Here is a 20,190-nt window from a genome sequence, read left to right on the forward strand (position 1 = left end):
TCTGTAACTTCAAAAGGTATCTGTTAGACCTTCTGTCTTCTACAGGAGTTAACAATAGATACTTCTGCTATAGTTACTCTGTAGATAGGCAATTCTGCTCTGCCTACACCTTTAGCTACTATTTTATTTAATAGTATAACCTCTAGATCCTGCTCCTTTACTAGGAGAAATAAAATTAAGTTTAGTTGTAACTGTCTATCTATTAGGGCTTCTATATTCTCTATATTACCTATAGATGCTTTAACTATAAGTAGGTATATATGTTCTAGATATACTACCTTATAAAGCGATATATTCTTCTTCTTCTCTTTAGATAATTTAATATAGGCTACAAGAGAGGAGATTAGCTTTTAGGTCCCTTGTCTTTTCCTAACCTATCTAGAGTAGGGTCTTTCTAGTTTAACTTTAGCTTTAGTCAGTCTAGGTAGTAGTAACTAGTTTCTCTATACTTAAGGTATGCGTTTTAGGCCTTATATAGCCTATCTTAGCCCTTTTTACCCTTTACTAGCTCCTTATAGAACTTCTTAGAATTAAATAACTTTTTTAGAGTTTTTATATTCCCTTCTAACCTAGGATTACTAAATTAGCGCTTCTATAGTCCTTTGTTAGTTATCTTACCCTTAGCTAGAGTCTTCTTAAGTAGCTATTAGCTATACTAACCTAGTCTCTAGTTAATAATATTAGCTTATTCTTCTACCTTTAGGATTATGTCCCTTTAATTATAGAGGATAAGAAATAAGTCCTTTTATATGCTAGGGAGTAGTATAGTAATATATTCTAGGACTTAAAGCTCTAGCGTATATAAGTTGCCTAGTTCCTTCTATAGTAGACGCATAAAGTCTAATAGATCTATAGGGGACTAAGATTTCTACTATTTATATTACTTTAAGAATTTATACGCTGCTTGCTTACGTTTAGCTAGAATTTCTAGAGCATCTAGTATAATTCTTTTTAGCTCTTGCTACGTTGGTTCCTAGGTTAGCTAATTACAGCAGTTAGTTGTGTAGTAGGCCTGCTATAACATCTTTAGGTTCTCTAAGAGGTACCTTATGCTAAAGTTAATCTTTTATTCCTCTATAAGGAAATTAACTAGAGATTAGAGGAAGTATCTCTTATAATCTCTCTTCTAATAGTTGTATTTAGTATAGTTGCGCTTTATATACTTCTATAGAGGTTTAGGTTATAGAAGGTTTATAGATAGGGAGGATTATAGTTTTTCTACCTCTTCTAGTACTTTTTAGAAGGATAAAATTATTACTAGATCTCCTTTATTATATTTGCGTCTAAGTTTATAAAGAAAAAAAAGTTCCTTTTAGTCTTTTGTCTCTTATAACTATTTACGTAAGTTTTCTAACTCCTGTTATTAATTACCTACTTCTAGGCTATTCTAGCCTTCTTTAGCTAAAGCTACCTTATAGATATAAAATCTAGAGTAAAGTATACTACCTAGAGGACCTATAGATCCTCTTAAGGCACTATAGACACTTAGTGTCTGTTAAGGTATCTCCTTATCTGCAGAGGGAGGTGTTACCTTACACTCTACCAGCTCTCCTACAGGTAGGTTGTCTTAGTCCCTCTCTAAAGACAGTAAGCCTAGATAATTTAGTTTAAGACTTATAGTAGCTTAGGTCTATCTTTAATTATAATATAGAAGTAATTAGAATATAAAGAGTGTATAAAGTAATTATAAGAGAGGATAGGGTTAAAAAGGATAGTAGGTGTATTAAGGTACGTAGTATAGAGTAACAAGACTAATTACTAGAGTATTAGTAATAACCTCTAACACCTTTATATAGTCTAGGCTGACTAGCCCTATAGTAGCTCGCTAAGACAGGCAGAGGTACCTCTAGGCCCAGCGCCTAACAAAAGCCTCTTCTAATAAAGGCTTATGCGTTCTAGACGTAGTGCATATATTCTATACTAATACTGCTAAATTTAACTACAACTAGACGTATACTAAGTTTAAACGTCCTACTTCTTATATATATATTATCTTTACTATAACTTTGTTAGGTATAGGCATTAATATTAAAGATATTACAAGGGTTGTAACTTGCAGTATACTAATTAGCAAGAGCTTAAGCAATCTCTAGTAACGCCTTAGTTGTATTGCGTGTAGGGATAGTCTATCTAGTAAGGCCATTATTATACTACTATATTGGCTCTTTAACTTAGAGGGCAAGACCTAGCCCCTAGCAGTAGAGGGAGGAGCATAGTTGTCTACTCTAGCGTTCTTATAACAGTTGTTAAGGAAGTGCGCTTCGGCGTCTACTTTACGCGCCTTAGTAGGTAGCTTTTAGCTAAGCTAGCTGTTACAGTATATAATACTAGGTAACACTACTAATATAGATAAGCTATAGGAGGAACCTAATCTAACTAATATAGTTAATAGTTATAACAGACCTAAGAGACTTTAATTCTAGACTAAGAGTAAGAAGAAGTAGCGTAATAGCATCCTATTCTAGCTAAAGATAGTAAATAGTAGATATTATTATTATAGGTTTCTTAAGGACCTAGGCAAGTACAACCTGCTACTAGAGCAACAGTAGATTGTTCTACTAGGACAGTGTTGCTCTGCCTATAACGCCAGCTTACACGTAGACTTAGTTAAGCTGCTAGACTAGCTAAAGCCTATTAAGCTGCTACAGGCTAGCTCTCTTACTACTGCTGTACCTAAGGAGCTAAACACCTTATTAATAATAAGGGCTACTCTTAAGTTAGGGTTTATTAATTTAGGTTATCCTATAGTACCTAGTAGTTTTATACGCAGCTCTTTATGCCTGTAGTTTATTTACGCCTTTACTAAGAGTATTAGAAAGAAGGGTAAGACACACTTATATACAGTAGAGCAGTTAGCTAAGAACTTTAACTATCTAAAGTATTAGACGCGTTTTAATAATAAGGTATAGTAGCTAGTAGGTAAGCTCCCTATACTTACAGTAAATGCTTACTAGAGGAATAAGGCTAAGAGAGAAGCTAAGGCTAAGAAGAGGAAACAGCGTAACTAGATAGTGTAGTTATAGGTCTCTACTACTACACAGTTGCAGGCTACTCTAGATAGGAGTCTTAACTCTTAATTAGCATAACTTATAGCTTATCTTAATACTAGTATAATAGTATAGTTTATCTAGCTAGTATTACCTAGTGTAAGTACGCTAGTAGCATTAAGTCTAGTAGTATCCTAACACTTAAGTAGACTTATAACACTATTAACGTATACGCGTTAGAATAGGAAAACTAACACTAGTAATAGTATAGCTTTAACTCCTATATAAGCGCTCTTAAGTAAGGTTTCTAGAAATAAGCCTTATAAGGGTTTAACACTATCTATTATTATACCTTTAACACTAGGCACACCTAGGGTTAAAAAGGCTACACCTAGACGTAATAAGCCTTTCCTAAGCTTTATACTAGTGTCTTACAGTAGGCGTAAGTAGATATTAACTAAGAAAGGGATAGATGTATTTAAGTAGAACTGTAGATAATAAGTAGAGTCTAGCTACTATATAAAGAACTAGATCCTACTAGAGTTTAGTTATTGTATAGAGGACTAGCCTAACAGGTCTGCTGCTAGACTCTGCTAGAGTTTAGCTGTTATGTAGAGGACTAGCCTAACAGGTCTGCTACTAGACCCTACTAGAGTTTAGCTGCTGTACAAAGGACTAGACTCTACTAGAGTTTAGCTGCTGTATAAAGGACTAGCCTTTACTATAGAGTTTACGTTTAGGTTATATATATACTATACTATAAATTTAGCTAATTAGGGAGATAGCTAGGGTTTATAAGATTTATTTTAGCTAATAGAAGTGCCTGCTAAAGTCTATAGGACCCTATTTCTCTTTAGTAAATATTGTAGTTAAGTATGTTAGGTAGCTAGTGTTTACTTTTACTACTTAGCGTAGCTGTATAGTAAAAGTCTATAGTTTATAGATAGCTATAGCTAATACTTATATAACTCTGCCTATTTAATTTTTTTTTTAAATATACAGAACTGCTGCTTCTTTAACACCTTTATTAGCAACCTAAAAGGGGTTAGCCCTAACCCTAAGGCTATTATCTGCTGTGCCTGCGTAAGCTTATATTTTGTTGTAGTTATAGTCTTAAACATGTTCTAACAATGTAAATAGCGCGCTGCCTGCTGCTACTACCAGCAGCAGCAGTAACAATAACAATAGCAGTAGTAGCAGCAGCAGCTGCAGTAACAGCAGTAACAGCAGCAGTAAGCAGCAGCAGCAGCAGCAGCAGCCGCTACTGCTGCTAACAACAACAACAACAACAACAACAACAACAACAACAACAACAACAACAACAACAACAACAACAACAACAACAACAACAACAACAACAACAACAACAACAACAACAACAACAACAACAACACAACAACAACAACAACAACAACAACAACAACAACAACAACAACAACAACAACAACAACAACAACAACAACAACAACAACAACAACAACAACAACAACAACAACAACAACAACAACAACAACAACAACAACAACAACAACAACAACAACAACAACAACAACAACAACAACAACAACAACAACAACAACAACAACAACAACAACAACAACAACAACAACAACAACAACAACAACAACAACAACAACAACAACAACAACAACAACAATAACAACTTCGGCGGGTTTATAGGGGGAGGAGGGGAGAAGGAGGAGGAGGAGGAGGAGGAGGTAGATTTAGGTGGGGGTCCTACAAACAACCCCCTAGCAGCTTCTAGTGCGCTTACCTAGGGGTAACTAGCCTTCTAGTCTTATATATAAACAATGCTAACATATATATAGCACCTTAGGATCTTCTTCTATAGGTACTAGCAGGCAGGCTCCTTTACTAGAACCTCTAGCTAGACCTGCTTATTATGCCTAGTATAACCGCGCCCCTTTAGTAGTAGCACTCTAAAAAGGTTACTAAGGTAAGGCAGTACCTGTTAATTAGGTACTGCTAAGCCCTAGTTAATACTATAATCTAGTAGTTTTCCTAACCTATAATAGGGCAGGAGAAGTGTTAAGCTTAGTGCGCTAGTAGTTGTTTGTAATAGCTAGTGTGCTAGTAGAGACAGATCTTAGGCTATACTAGACTAGTAATAACAGGTATAAGTACTATTAGACTAAGGGCTATATAGTGTGCATATTGCTGTAAGGTAGTAGTAGTTTACCTAACACCTAGCTAACCTGTAATTAGTGCTGTCTCTAGAGCTGCAGTTACAGTCTCTGCCTGTAGAAGAAGGAGACAGGACTCTAAATGCTATAAGGTTTAGGTAGTAGCTGTAAACTATTACTACGTAGAAACAGCAGTAGCCCTAAGGGTCTGCCTCCCTCTAGTTCTAGAGGAAAAGTACTGTAGTTAGTCTAAGTATATAGCAGTTAAGGTTAACATCTTTATTAGGTTTAGTTTAACTAGGTTCTAGTTAGTTACAAGTACTGTATAGGAAAGTAAGCTAGGTGTCTTAGAAGGCTAGGCCTAGTAAGACAATACTAAGACTAAATATACTTTAGGTGTATAGTTAGTATAAACCTTCTATAGTAAGTAGGCTTACTAGTAAGCAGGATACTTACAGCGTTACTAGAAATTGTCTATTATATTTAGAGGGGTAGAGTCTAATAATTAAACTAGTCTCCTATAATAACATATGCCTAGTTTCTATAAAGTATTATATACTACTTCTTATCTATAATATTAGAGGGTAGGGTATATTAGTAGTTAAGGCGTGTAGAGGAGTAGAGGCAATACATAAATAGTAGATAAGAAGGGCTTATTATAGGCTTTAGGCTGTGTAGCTATAGACTAGGTTTTAATTCTCTAGGTTAGGTTAGCATAAAAAGATAGACGCTTTAGATAAGAACCTACTGTTAGGCAATAATTGTATCTAGTAACCTTAGTCTTAGACTTCCTGGTTATAGCCTTCTTAACTCCTAACTTCTAGCTGTGCTTATAGTGTTAAGGTAGCAATAAGAGCTCTAAATAGTTAAAGCCCTAGTAAGGGTAAGATTATAGTATATAGGAAAGCATGTTATTAAGACATTAGATAGCTTTAGGTAATAATAGCAGTTTAGTATAGGTAGGGACAGGAAGATTTAGCTAAGGTAGGGCGTCCTACTACGCTGTAAGTGTTAGTTAGCTACTAGAGTCTGTAGGAGGTACTAGCGCAGATCTTAAACTCTAGCAGCTAACTAACGCTTACGCTAGTAACTCTTACAAACTCTAGTAGTAGCTATCCTTATCCTGCTTAAATATTACTCCTAGATCTAACTTATACCTGTAATCCTAGCCTATAAGACCTGTCCTGCTCCTCTATTAACACTATAACCTACACCTGCGCATAGTATAAACTTACCTTATTAGCCTATCCTATATATCTAACCTTATACCTATTACTATTCTTAGGGCCTATAGGCGTATAACTAGTGTCTGTTAGAGGATTATAAGCATAGACAAACTAGATATAGTTAAGAGTAACCTAAGTCCTGTCTAAAGTCCTCTAGACCCTGTTATGCTTAACAGGCTAACCTAGGTCCTATCTAAAGTCTTCTAGAAGCTGTTATGCTTACTAGGCACTAAGTCTGCTATTAGCAGCAAGAAGGACTTACTCTAGTCTGCTAAGTAAGAGAGACGCTAACTTCTATATAAAATTAATTATGTCTATCTTCTAAGACTTAACCTAAATAGTAGGGTTATTATACTAATTATAACCCTTATATATACCTATAGCATACTCCTATAAGTTAATATTATTAATATTAATAAAGCTAGTGTTCTTAGTATCATCAACAACAGGTATAACTCTAATAGCAGATTAATAGACATACTTAGCGTTAACCTAATCTACTTATACTTCTAGTTTATGTATACCCTTAGCATAGATGTCTAGAAACACATATATAGGTAACCTAGGGAGTTAATTACTACTCTGTTTAGTAGACTATCTACAAGAGTACAATGTCTATACTAACAGGAATATATCTTTAACTATAGATAGGGAGGTATAGGCCCTAGACACTTACTTACTAAACTGTCTTTTAATATAATTACATACTAACTAAATATAGGTGTTATAAAGGGCAGTCTACTTAAACACTACCTTAATATTATAAGTAGAGTTCTTATTATTCTGTAGGTTAATCTTATAAGTACAGTTAAGGTGCTTAAGTAACAAGTTAATAGGCTTAAAAGAGTTACTAAAGCTATGCTAATTAACTAAGCTAGATATAAGGATTATATGCTAAAGCACGTCTATATTAGTAGGTAAGAGCAGCTACTAATAGTACAGCATCTTACGCCTATAGTTGCTCTAGCTAGCCCTAAAGAATATAATTATAAGTAGGTTAACTATATATTAGAGGATACTAATATTACTATACTTTACTGCGTGCTACACTATTAAGAACAACTTAGTCTCTTATAGGAACTAACACATAGTAACAAAGTTAACATTAGCAGTGTTTTTTACCTAAGTTAATCTAGCAAATGCAGTGTTCTAGACGTCCTTAACTAACTCTAGGAACTAGGTAGCTGTAAGCTTCTAGATGGCAGTATAGAGGTCCTCCTTCTAGCTGTAGATATTAATATTAATGTTAAGGTGCCTAGCTTGTTATATAGCACTATAGAACAATATAGTTATATAGGTAGTAAATCCCTATACAATAGTATATAGTAGATTTATCTAGATATAGAACTACACAGGGACCCTAAGGATCTACTCTTAATAGTTGTAATCCTACTAAGTATGCTGTTATTTGTTTTATACGCTTTAGATGTAATATGCTATAAGCTAGTTACTGTGTATAAGGAACAGCTAGTTTGCAAAATTACTTCCTAGTGTAATATTGTTGTCTTTAGTCAGCCCTAGCTGTTTAAGGAAGATGCTACTATAGACCTAGTATGTCCCTTTAATAGTCCTTTTGTTTGCTATAATACTAGCAAACTGCCAGAACTAAGTCTTTAACAGCAGTAGTAGACTCTGCAGTAGAAAGGATAGTAGCTGTCAAGGCCACGGCTCTGCCCACCGTGCCAAGCATGCCTCAAAAAGGTAACAATGCTCACTTTGATAGTAAGACAGCGGCCAGAACAGTACTTATTTGCCCTAAGGCTTCCTACAGGTCAGAGGTGGACGCATCCACATGCCTAAGGCTTAAGAGTAAGGCTGAGAGCCTAACAGTAGCATGTCCTTATAGTCCTTAAACACCTTAAGAATAGCAGGACTATATAGGCGCTAGACAGCCTTAAAAAATAAAGAATGTTAAGACATTATAAGTAAAGCTGTTACTAGTATAGAGACCTAGGCTAGTAATAATGTTATTAAACTCTAGTAGTATAGACTAGTTGTGTATATCCTAGGTTAGGCTACTTACTAGTAGTTAGTTGTATATAACCTACGCAGTGTTAGTAAAGGAATAAAACTCTATAGTATAGCTAACCTGCTTATAGCACTTATAATTAGTAAAGTTAATATTGTTATAAACAGTAATAGCTTATTAGTTTAAGGCCTAGGCCTAGAGGAGCTTCTAGCATAGAATTAGCCTAAATATTTAGTTATATAGACTAGACTACTGTTAGTAGATGTATAAGATAGACTCTAGTAAACTCTAGCAGTAAGATAGACTTAAGTAAACTCTAGTAAACTCTAGCAGACTTATATAGGCCTTTTAGATAAAAACAGGCTTATATATATCTCTCTAACTCTAGCAGACTTATATAGGTGTAGCTTAAGAAAGTAAGATAATATACCTTAGCATATTCTTTAAGCTTTTTTATCTGCTTAAGTCTAGTATAGTATAAGTAACACAACTCTAATCTATACAGTGTCTAAACTACATACTATAGTACTCCTAACCCCTAAAGATACAGATCTATAATAGTTAGTATTATGTCTAATTCTTGTCTTATATAAGAGAAGTACACTATACTAGTAACAGAGACTAATTATTTATTAACTATAATACAGTCTTTAGCAGCAGTATATAAGGGTTAGTAGGTATAACAGTTTACTATTAGAACCTATAATATACTGTACTACTAAGAAGTATAAGTCTTAATAGTCTAAATAGTAGTAGTGTAGTTAATTTAATTAGGTGTAGTATATAGGAACCTAAATTTGCTAAATAGCTTTCTTATAATTAGGCGCTCTAGTTCTAATCTAATACTGTCTATAAACCTTATGTTATTACCTAGAATATACTCCTTTCTAAAGTGTTTAATTATATAATTAAGGATATTATACTGCTAGGTATATAATTAGTACTTAGTATAGTACATCTTAATAGTCTGTTAATACTCTATTAAACTAACCTAGACCTTAAGAAAGTTATTAAATAACTAGCTAACGCTTTATAGCGTCTAAAGGATCCTTTTAAACTTTATCTTTATCCTAATATATCTATATTATCTTAGTGTGCTAGTGTTAGCTCTATTATTGCTGTCTAATAAAGAACTAGAGCTGTCCTAAGGCGTAAGTTTAGTAGAATTATTAAGTTATAGGGTTAGTAATAATATAGACTTACTAGTAGGGCTGTACTAAGGTAAAAATATATTAGTTAGCGTGTTAGAGAGTAGGCTAGTAGGTAGTATCTTAATGTACAGTAACAGCTAAGGATATATAGCTAGGTTTTCTAAGTTATACATAAATAATATCTTAGGGTCTTAGGACTAATTTAGGCATAAAACTAATATAATTTAATAGTATTAGTAGTAATAACTATAGGGTAGAAGATTACTACTTACGCCCTATAAACGTAAAATTACATCCTATATATTACTAAACTAAAAACTCTTAGACGCTCTATAGAGCTTTACCCTGCTCTGCCTCTATATCCTCTAATTAGCTGCTAGAGTTAGCGTGACTTTGCTAGAGTTTATTAGAGCTAGGTTAGACGCTAAGAAGCTCTGTGGGGCGGATGTGGATGAGATAAGGTGCGCTTGGTCTTTCGTAAACAACCCATATCCGCGCATGGCTTTCTTGGCACTACACTGACAATGTACCACGTAGAAGGCATCGATATACGCGAAACCCAGGCATGCGCATGAGATTTGTTGTACAACCTTGAGCACTCGAAACTTTACAGCGAAGTTAAACTCCTTCTTCATCTTTGCCATCTTGCAACTCTCTCTGCCTACCTTCTCCCACGCCACAATCTCCATCATTTGTTCTCTGAAACAACAAGAGAGGGACCTCGCGATGTTGTGACCAAGCTTCATGCTCATCAAACATCATCTGACTCGCTTTAGGCCGTGCTTACTCCATACACATGTTATGGCGTCACCACACCCAGCCAAAGGCAGGTACCGCACATGCGGTTCTTGCAGATGGTCAAGTAAGGTTCCTACTGTTACGTTAGCTTCCATGCTTTGCACCTACTATCCTGCGGTCATTGTGCCGTTTAGCTTTCAACTCCTATTGCTTTACACCTGCTATCCTACAGTTATTATACTATTTAGCTTTTAACTCTTATCACTTTACACCTACTATCCTGCAGTTACCTTGCTGTTTAGCTTTTAACTCCTATTACTTTACACCTGCTATCCTACAGTTATTATGCTGTTTAGCTTTTAACTCTTATTACTTGCACCTACTATCCTGCGGTCATTGTGCCATTCGGTTTTCAGCTCTTGTTGCTTTGCAATCCTGCTGCGACATTAGCACCGGATCCTTGCACTCAATGTTCTGTCGCTGATATGTTATATAGCCTGTGACAACATCTGCACTACCTTTTTCACTACCTTCAGCAGGTCAAAACAACAGTTCTACCACACCAAACATACCACTGCAGCAACACAGTGACTATGGAGTCGATTCTGCAGAACAAAGCCGCTTACCTGGACGGGCCCGGGGCCCAGTTAGTGGTGCGAGGCTCCCCTTTCCCAAAAGCCGGTAATGGAGCAATCTTAGTCCGCAACGCTATTGTCGCCATCAATTCACTCTACTGACATAGGCAGGACAACGGAATGTTCATTAAGTAATGGCCTGCCGTGTTTGGCTGCGATGTGGCAAGCGGGGTGCATGAGATAGGGCCTGGCGTTGATCTGTTCGAGTTTGGTGGTTGCGTGATTGAACAAGTCAGCTCAGTATAAAATCAGAGTAAGGACATACTGACGAATGTGTTCGATAGCCATGCCACCAACCTGTAGAGTGGCCGCCCACAAGACGATGCTTTTCAGCTATACACTGTCTTGTCCGAAGACAAGGCGGCTCAACTCCCCTGGTCCATCTCGTTCACTGATGGCGTTGTGCTTCACCTTGCACTTGAAACAGCTATTTGCGCGTTACAGTTTGACCGGCGCAACCCGCTCCCGGACTACCTGCCAGGCATGCACACGCCAGCACTGGCTCTACCATACCCTTCACTGAAAGATTCGAGGCCTACCGCAGGAAAGGTGGTTGTTGTAAACGGTGGTTCGTCTTCCGTCGGCTCTGTGACCACTCAGCTCGCTGCAGCCGCTGGAATCCATGTTATCACCGTAGTGGGTGCGCGACATTTCGACCTGTCGAAGCGCAGCGCAGCAGAGCGTCCGAGTGTTTAGATCACAAGCATCCTTTCTTGGTAGAAAATGTCGTTGAGGCAATCCGCAGGTCTGAACAAGAATCTGCCGGCATTGCTGATGCCATCTCGATCTCCGACACCATCGCCACAGATCTAGAGATCTTCGGTCATCTCGGTGGGGGCCACTTTGCGCTTACTCATCCTCACATGGGTAAAGAGGTGGTTCCCGATAGCATTGAGATAGGAATGATCTGGTCTGGAGGCGTCAACGAGATTACGGGTCCCGTTTGGAGGGCCTGCATTGGAGCCGCCTTGGAGTTTGGCAAGCTCAAGTATCTTCCCCCACCTAGCGTTGTTGGCAAGGGTCTGGAGCACATCCAAGAAGTACTGAAGCTATCGAAAGCTGGCGTCAGTGGAACTGGATTGGTCGTTGAATTGTGACGGACAAACTGGGCAGAGACAGCTGACGACAGACCACTCGCTAGACACAAAACCTCACACACACGCTGATCAGTGCTGTAGTATTACCCAATCGAACGTGTATAGCGCTAGTTTTAACATTGTTCTCTTATCGTGCCAGCGCAGTGTGTCAACATCGCAGGTTTTCTTACGGAGCTAGCCAACAATCGACGGCATAGTCCCCAAAGCTTAGAGTCGAGTCGGGAAACCTGTGGATCCACGAAACCATTTGTCGGCACGCTCCATGTACTTTGGTCATACCTCCGATGCACTGACTGCGCAGTCTCTAACTATGGGCTCTTCCCATCTTTTATTGTATCGCTGACAGACTGATAGCCTCGAGTGCGGGTTTCCCATCTTCAACGCATGTTAGTACAACGCTCTCTGCGATTATACAAGCCGCCATCAACTTTTATCAAACAATCTGTACCTCGGAGTCCTAGCCAATCAGGCTGGACACAAAGTTCAGGTCAAAACATCTAGAGCTGGGGGTCGCACACCAAAAGGGATCAAATTGTCATTGCACAAACCTCCTTATAGAAGCACAGCCCCAGTGCGAACGACACCACTATCGTACAAACAATAACATAGAGTGTGAGGACTCGTAATCAATAATTAAGCGTTGTCTACTGGGCTTTCTGGTGATATTAAGAACACCGCTGGTATGTTCCGCAGCTAAAAGGCTTCCTGTCAGGGTGCTACTACCCCGTCTCATGCTCACAGAGACTGTAGTAATCAATTGATGATGTTGGGCCCTGTCATGTTGCCTATCCAGTTTCGCGATGCGGTCGAAAGTGGGAGCATTCACACCCAAGAGTGGGAGAGATTGAAGCTGTAGCTTGATTGGTCCGTCGAGATGAACGGTCCGCTCTGCACACTGAGCCGCCCCCGCAACTTGGCGCAACTATCGGGGGCTCCACCATTATCTTTCGCTTGTCAAAGCCCCGATGATTTATCCTGGCAAACCCCAGGTTATAAGGCACTATTGCAGATAGGGGGAGATAGGATACACTAGAAGATAGGCGTGAGCCTGGAACGGACTGGCTTGTCCCACTCTCGCGAAAGCCATGCTTTAGTTTCCCAGGCCGGTAGCCGTTCGAGGATTCGAGTATGGAACTAGTGATAGTTTAATATATAATGAGACCCTCATCATTGAGGCCGATCCTAAGCTACCGCATTCTGACTCCAAGGGTGTGGCCACTCAATTACAACCTCAGAGCCCACTCGCCGATCCAACACTCTGCAGCAGTTTAGGCATTATCTTCGACCTCTCTCTACGTCTTCTACTTATGACGACGGAGAAAGCACCAGACTTGGCCATGTCAGAGAAGATGGCCGATCTAGAGAAAGCTGATGCGTCTACACATCGATCACCATCTACAGTTGAACTCGGCATCAGCCAGCCAGTCAATACTCTTCAGCGCTTTTGTGATAAACTCGATGCGGTATGTGGTGTCGAGGCACGGGGTATCGAACGGATTCCAGAGGAGTTGCGAGAGCGAGATATGTCCTTTAAGGACTATCTTCACATGTACATCATGTATGTATCCTCGATCCACAGCGTCTGTAGATGTTGACAATACAACAGTTGGTTCTCCATGAACTGCACGGCCAATCAATTGACTCTGGGTGTACTCGGTCCTGTCAGCTATGGCCTGGGGCTGACAGATTCGATCCTCATCTGCATGTTTGGCACCATCTTCGGATCCATCTGCACCGGCTACATCTCGACTTTTGGCCCTCGATCAGGACTTCGCACACTGAATGTTGCTAAGTACACAATGGGATGGTGGCCATCCAAGCTTTGTGTTCTTCTGAACCTCGCCATTGAGATCGGATACGGACTCATCGACTGCCTTGTCGGCGGGCTGATTCTCTCTGCTGTTAACGGTGGAGGTATGTCTGTCATTGTGGGTATCATCATTGTTGCACTCATCACCTGGGTTGTAGTCACCTTCGGCATCAAGTAAGTGGTTAAAATCTTATCGCCGGATACAAACTGACAAGATCTCTAGGTGGTTCTACAAGTTCGAACAGTTCGTCTGGGCGCCCACCGTGCTCGTTCTCTTCGTCTTGATTGGTGTGGCTGGTCCACATTTTGACACCCACACACCTTCACGCGGAACTGGAGCAGTCCTTCACGGAAACCAGCTTTCATACTTCTTCCTAGTCGCCTCCGGACCGCTCAGCTGGTCTTCCGCATCTGCCGACTACGTTGTGTATTACCCGAAGACAACCAACCGCTGGGGAACTTTCGCTGCAACAACCTGTGGAATCACCACCGGCAAGCTCCTCATCGAGTTTCTGGGCATCGGTCTCGGTTCTGGTCTGCTACTGAATCCGAATTGGGAAAAGGCGTTCAACGACCATGGAATTGGTGCTCTCGTTGTCGAGTCTTTCAGCCCGCTCAATACATTCGGCAAATTCTGCTGTGTCATCCTTGCTGTGTGCATCGCGGCAAACAACATCCCTGGAACTTACGCCGCTGCGCTCAACTGGCAGCAGCTGGGTGCGCCGTTGGCCAAGATCCCCCGCCCAATCTGGAGCACTGTTAGTTGTATCTTATTTACAATCGTCGCTATTGCAGGTCGCGACTCGCTGTTCGATATCTTTATTAACTGGCTGAGTCTGATCGGGTACTGGACAATCATCTGGATCACTATGACCATCCAAGATGAGTTCATATTCCGGAAGGGTAACTTTGATTGGGAAATTTGGAACCGCAAGGATCTGCTCCCTCATGGGTTTGCCGCTTTGTTCGCCTTCATCATTGGCTGGGTGGGTGCGGTGCTGTGCATGTACCAGACATACTTCACTGGACCGATCGCAGCGCTTGTTGGCGATGGTGCAGATTTGGGATTGCCAGTTGCGTGTGGTTTGACCATGATTATATACCCGCCTGCTAGATGGTTGGAGTTGAAGTATGTTGGACGGTAGATGTGGCCCGCTTTGTTAGGGTAGTCTGAATGATATGTGCCGTAATGTCGGTTTTTACACATCTGCTTTGCTTTGAGACTGAGAACTTATATACGTCCGTCAACCATGCTTTGCGATAATGTTTTCAACCTGATCAGCTAACGTCTCTAAACCATCTTCCAAGCCTATCTTTCCGTTATCTCTTTTCTCGTACAACGTACCTCCCTCCGTCCAGATACGACGTAACGTGATCGGAGTCTTCCAAGGCCAATCTTCCTCCCAAGCCTGCTGCTCAAGCTTCTTAAACTCTTCCAGAGAAGTTACAGACACATCCCACTTCGCACCAGTCTGTTTCTCGAATTCGGCGACTGCGCCTTTACCCGTCGTCGTGAAGCAGTTGACTCTCAAAATTCTCTCCGAGTCCGCAGTCGGAGTTTTGAGCGCAGCAACAAGCAAACGTCCAACGTCCTTCATCGTTGTGAAACTGATTTCCTCCTCTCCGGTACCCAACAGCGTTGCCCTCTTCTCTCTGACGTTGAACGAGCCGATGCGTGGGTCTTTGTTCGGCGCGAAAAACAGATCAGAGTACGGTCCCGTGACCAGGTAAGTGACTTTTAAGTCTTTGACATTCTCGCGAATGAACTTTCGTACTTGCAGCTTCAGCTGATGGGGTTTTTCGTTAACCGAAGAAGGACCGTATTCGATGTCTGTGCCGAATTCAGATGGGTAGAAGTATTTGACTGTTGGTGAGTCTGAGGCGAGTTGTAGAAGGGAGATCTGGGTCAAGATGGCGTTGCGGCCGTGCGCTGTGATAACTGTGTCATACCCTGGTATAATTCAGTCAGTTGCCTATTTCTTCAGTCTTTCCTGTGGAGTAATGGCACGTACTCTCATAGACTTTCTTTACATCTTCTTCGGAGTTTACGTCGCCTACATTGATCTCAACACCCTTCTCTTTCCATCCACTGATCTCATCGGGTTTGTTCTTTACGGTCTCTGGCGATGTGAACAGTCCGATCTTGTCAAATGATGACCCAGCGTTGACGATTTCCCGAATGATGAAGTGACCGATGACGCCAGTGGCACCAAAGATAAGCACCTTCTTGGGTAAGTTGGACGCCATTTCAATTCGCAGTGCGCAGCTACAGTTCGTATGCAGTATCGAATGTAAAGTTCAGATATATGTTGTTGTGAGGTTCAACATGTAGGGCGTGCCAGAGCGGGGGTGCGGAAAATAGCGGAACACCATGCTCTGTAAGCAACAATGTCATGCTGAATAAAATTTCCAATCACTGTGACCAGATATCGATCGTGGACTCGGGTATCACCCCCGTTCTATGTTTGATGTTCACAGATCGAGCCCCTCTCGTGTTGCAAAAAAAACCGGATGCAACGGCACATTCTCTCTGCATTGTGAGAGGCACTTAGAAGAGCTGTATATTGTTGTTACAGGCCCGCAAGAAATACAATCCAGAAGACTACAGATTATTTTAGCTATTCATAGCTTTGCCGAACTGTTGTCAAAGATCCCCAGGCATTGCTTCCATAGAGCATGAGAGCCCGCACACCATGGTGTGCTGTTGTCACGTCATCACTCGCAATCGCACCATGAGAAAAAGTCAAGATCCATTTCATTCCATGAATTGAGTCAATGTAATCGCTGTTTCATACTAAATCGTGGTCATTGCAGACTCACATTCCCTCATACCCATGTACTGCTCAGACTTGGCTTAGTGAATGTAGCGAAACTCTGGGTGCCGGTAGCCAAGGTCGCGTATCTGCTCCTCGTTCAACCCGTTAAGACGGTGGTCACGCTTCCCTAGGTCGCGCTGCTTGTTCTCCCATTTACAGTACAAAATACCCGCGCATGACAAGATCAACACGCAACATTGACCTACTAAGTTGATGGTATGACCAGTGTGGTATTTTGGCGCATCATCGGAAGTGTATGACCAGGTAGAAAGAATACCACCAGCAGTACCAAGCGTGACGACGTATGCGGTAGTGACTGCGCGTACGGACGGGTTACCTGCGTTGTTGGTTGCCCAAGTTAGGAAGCCTGGGCCACCAGGAAACGCGCCAATCGTGATCAAGAAAATGCCTCCATATCGCGCATTGGGATCAGCGACCCAGCGAAGAATAGCGAAGCCAGCAATCGTGGGGATTGTGAAAATGGCCAGGTATAGACCACGGCGATTGGTCTTATCACTGAGGAATGCGACACCGATAGCGATAAAACACGCACATACGTAGGGAGGCACGGTGTAAAGCTGGGCTTTGGTAGCCGTCCAGCCTAGATCTCTCAAGATGGTGGGCTATAGCGTGGCTTTAGCAAGTATCGTATCATGAGAGTCGAAAAGCTTACCAGGAAAAGAGAGATACCCTGGACAGTAATGTTTATGAAGAAGAAACCGAAGGAGCAGATGTAGTTGGTGATGTTGAACAAGGCTCTCTTAACGTGGCGAGGTCGGACTTTCTCGTCCTCCCCGGCGCCGGTTTTCGAGATCAAGCGTTCGTGCGCAATCCTACGTTCGCGTGGGTTCAAAAACCAGCACTCTCCTGGACTTGTTGGCATCAGGAACGGTGCGCCGAGCCCGACAAGCATAGTAAAAAGGCCCTCGAAGAAAAATATGTTGCGCCAGGTGTGAATGATCATGGAGGATGCGCCCCAGGGAGGAATACGCGCCAGTCTAGACTCATCAGTCAGATTTGTACCTTCACGATGGACTAACGTTGGGGACTCACCCCGTAGCCAAGAGACCACCAAATGCACCGGCCAAACTAGCAGCTGAGACATAGATACCAATACGGAACAGCAGTTCATTGCGTTTGTAGAAGCAGGTAATGAAGAACGCAAGACCACTGGAAGATGTTAGTCCAGACGAAATTGATTGATGAGAGGCACTTACGGCATAACACCACCTTCGAAGACACCTAGTATAGCGCGTGCAGCCATCAATCCCTGAAAGCTTTGGACAAACGCTGTGCAGAGGGAAACAAATCCGAAGCCGACAACAAGAAGCGGCAGATACCACTTCGGGCCAATTTTCTTCAGAAGAATATTGGAAGGTACCTCGACAAACATGTAAATGATGTAAAATATCGACGTGACCCAGTTGAATCGTTTTCCGACAAGGTGCAGGTCCTTCTCCATACCCTGGATACGCGCGTTTCCAACATTGGCACTGCAAATTGTCAGAATATACTGGCTGCGCACATGACTGTTTACCTACCGGTCGAGGAAGCATAATAAGTAGAGGAACGTAGTCAGGGGTACGATGACTCTATCCAATTTTCGTCGAACCGCCGTTTCTTCTTCCTCAGTCCATGTAAATCCGTCTGTGGAGTGATCACTGGGCGATGTGAGTCCGCCCTCGTCTTCAACCTTTACACCAGTTCTTGTCAATGATAGTTTCCACTGTGTAACGTACAGAGAATAGACTGCTCCTTCTCAACAGCAGAAGGATCGTATTGCGCCATGCTGATAAGGTCTCTGGCGTTTTCCAACAGATGGGTTGGATCAATTTGTGTGAAGATTCTTCCTTCGTTGCGCTGTGGCTCCACACAGTCCAGTCCGTGAGTCAGAGGTATAGCGCGTTAGTCTGGGGTAAAGGATCTGGGGAAGAGCGCAGTCCATATAAGAATGAGGGCTGTCCGTTACGGCTTGCCTCAAAACGCTCACTGGCGTAATAACAGCGAAGGATCAGACTCTGGACGCAAGACTCGGCAGTTGATCTGAGAAGAGATAGATTCGGGCCTTAACTAGCTCTACAAAATAACCTTTCCGCGACAGGTGGACAGGTGGACAGTGTTCGAGCAAGGGTTCTTCACAGCGCAGATACTTAACGAATCCATCCAAGACCTGCAGCAAACGCCTTCGAGATGCAACGGCATTGTCTTCGGTTCGACACTTTGCGGGGCAGCTTCTTGGCTGGCATGGGTTGAGTCGTTGCAAAGCATGGGTAGCGGCCGGGGCATTCGATCGTCATGGGGCGCCTCTGCTTGGCAACGCGGGAAGGACTTGCTGGCGCTGGCAGGAGAAGCGAGTTCGGCAGATGAATACGACATCGTGATCCGCATGTTGGCTTTGAAGTACAATTGTATCAAGAAGAACGGGATTTGGGACATTCCGAAGCACCTCAAGAAGGTGATGTAGGCGTCGTCGCGGTACACGCCATGTGGTGAGGAGTTTTGTGGGTCGTCGTGAATTCAGCAGGCTTTGTCTCGGTGCCATGGTGGAGACCTGCACCATGATCAAGGACGGCTGCCGGACATCCGCGCATCCGCGGGCGACTCGTTGGTGAAAGCGCTCAAAACTTACGTGTCGTTGTTCACATGCTTTTGCAGGAGCGTTGTGCGACGGTGTATAATTAATCAAACCCGGGTGGCTCGTGCACCATCGCACCTTCATCGCCAGAATACGAAGTACCATCGTAAAGCATCACAGAACATGAGGCAACCCAAATCGGCCTTAGGCTGAAAACATTCTCAACGTCTAGCTATACTCTTAAAGCCTCACCCAACACTTTCCTTTCAGCCCCAAAAACACGTCTCCAAACCTGGTCCCACCAGCACTTCTTTGGGGCTGTGTTGTGCATTAGACAGCCTGGTCAGTTTGGGCGGCTTGCATGGCTTCAATTGCTTGCTTGCAATGTCTTGTTCTTTCACGGCAGTTGTGCCTTGCTCGATACCCTCGGTCTTGATAATCGACGAGTACTCTGGGTCCCGTGACTTCATTTGCTCAGATGTCCCTGGGATCGTGGAGCCATTGTTCTTGAGAAGTCATCTGGAAGTTATTGTTATCTTCTCTGCTGAGTTCGTTGAAATTCTGATTACTTCTTTCTCGGGTCTCTGCGGTACATCATCATACTCTACGGCCTCAACGAACTCCAATCTATATTCTCCAGACTCTTGTGTAGATCCCTCGCTCTTTCTTCCGCTGCTGCACGCTACTGTCGGTCTTGCCGGCATGGTGCCCTGTCTGCCATTCTGGAGAACCTGGCAAGTCGGACATATCATATGATAACGATCACCATCCTTGAGTATGAACTTAGCCGCTATTTCATGTCCACATGCTAACAAGTTCTCGATCTTGGCAAGTCAGTAGGCCCGAACCTCTCTCATCGCCATTGCTCGAGTTTGCCGTAAAACGTCCGGACAGACCTTTCCTGGACTAGCAACCTCTTCATATCTACCTGCACAGTCTTGACCCCATCTTTGACCTGCCCGACTCGTGCTCGTGCATCGTCGTGTTCTTTGCGCCGCTGATCTTCCGTCTCTCGGCTGCATTCTTCTCGCTCGTCCCCGAT

At 42.1% G+C, this 20,190-nt stretch overlaps 3 protein-coding genes across 3 annotated transcripts, besides 19 other annotated features; 1 reads left to right on the forward strand and 2 right to left on the reverse strand.

Annotated features, from left to right (window-relative positions):
• Positions 1-1,865: part of a mobile genetic element that runs on past the window's edge.
• Positions 1-1,875: part of a mobile genetic element that runs on past the window's edge.
• Positions 1,666-1,875: a long terminal repeat.
• Positions 1,863-4,181: a mobile genetic element.
• Positions 1,876-1,879: a direct repeat.
• Positions 3,900-3,952: a tandem repeat.
• Positions 4,150-4,181: a tandem repeat.
• A 1-nt stretch (position 4,182) lies between these two features.
• Positions 4,183-4,246: a tandem repeat.
• A 13-nt stretch (positions 4,247-4,259) lies between these two features.
• Positions 4,260-4,651: a tandem repeat.
• Positions 4,652-7,678: a mobile genetic element.
• Positions 4,666-4,706: a tandem repeat.
• Positions 7,622-7,702: a tandem repeat.
• Positions 7,670-8,015: a mobile genetic element.
• A 1-nt stretch (position 8,016) lies between these two features.
• Positions 8,017-8,168: a dispersed repeat.
• Positions 8,169-8,183: 15 nt separating this feature from the next.
• Positions 8,184-8,662: a mobile genetic element.
• Positions 8,560-8,887: a dispersed repeat.
• A 57-nt stretch (positions 8,888-8,944) lies between these two features.
• Positions 8,945-9,293: a dispersed repeat.
• Positions 9,294-9,508: 215 nt separating this feature from the next.
• Positions 9,509-9,936: a dispersed repeat.
• Positions 9,687-9,723: a tandem repeat.
• A 3,348-nt stretch (positions 9,937-13,284) lies between the features above and the next one.
• On the forward strand, positions 13,285-14,902 carry EKO05_0009526 (Vitamin B6 transporter; the record flags this gene model as incomplete). Its single annotated transcript, XM_038942505.2, has 3 exons — positions 13,285-13,505; positions 13,554-13,931; positions 13,981-14,902. The coding sequence occupies 3 exons, from the start codon at positions 13,285-13,287 to the stop codon at positions 14,900-14,902; spliced, it is 1,521 nt and encodes a 506-aa protein (XP_038794918.2).
• Positions 14,903-15,001: 99 nt separating this feature from the next.
• On the reverse strand, positions 15,002-16,004 carry EKO05_0009527 (uncharacterized protein; the record flags this gene model as incomplete). Its single annotated transcript, XM_038942676.1, has 2 exons — positions 15,002-15,708; positions 15,770-16,004. The coding sequence occupies 2 exons, from the start codon at positions 16,002-16,004 to the stop codon at positions 15,002-15,004; spliced, it is 942 nt and encodes a 313-aa protein (XP_038794919.1).
• Positions 16,005-16,611: 607 nt separating this feature from the next.
• On the reverse strand, positions 16,612-18,361 carry EKO05_0009528 (Adenylosuccinate synthase; the record flags this gene model as incomplete). The annotated part of the gene is made up of 6 exons (XM_038942731.1): positions 16,612-17,196; positions 17,247-17,571; positions 17,627-17,743; positions 17,791-18,066; positions 18,115-18,259; positions 18,313-18,361. 6 exons carry the CDS (start codon positions 18,359-18,361, stop codon positions 16,612-16,614), a joined length of 1,497 nt encoding a protein of 498 aa, XP_038794920.1.
• Between the last annotated feature and the right edge of the window lie 1,829 nt (positions 18,362-20,190).

The sequence above is a fragment of the Ascochyta rabiei genome, chromosome 17, assembly GCF_004011695.2.
Source record: "Ascochyta rabiei chromosome 17, complete sequence".
In the NCBI taxonomy this organism is placed as follows: Eukaryota; Fungi; Ascomycota; class Dothideomycetes; order Pleosporales; family Didymellaceae; genus Ascochyta; species Ascochyta rabiei.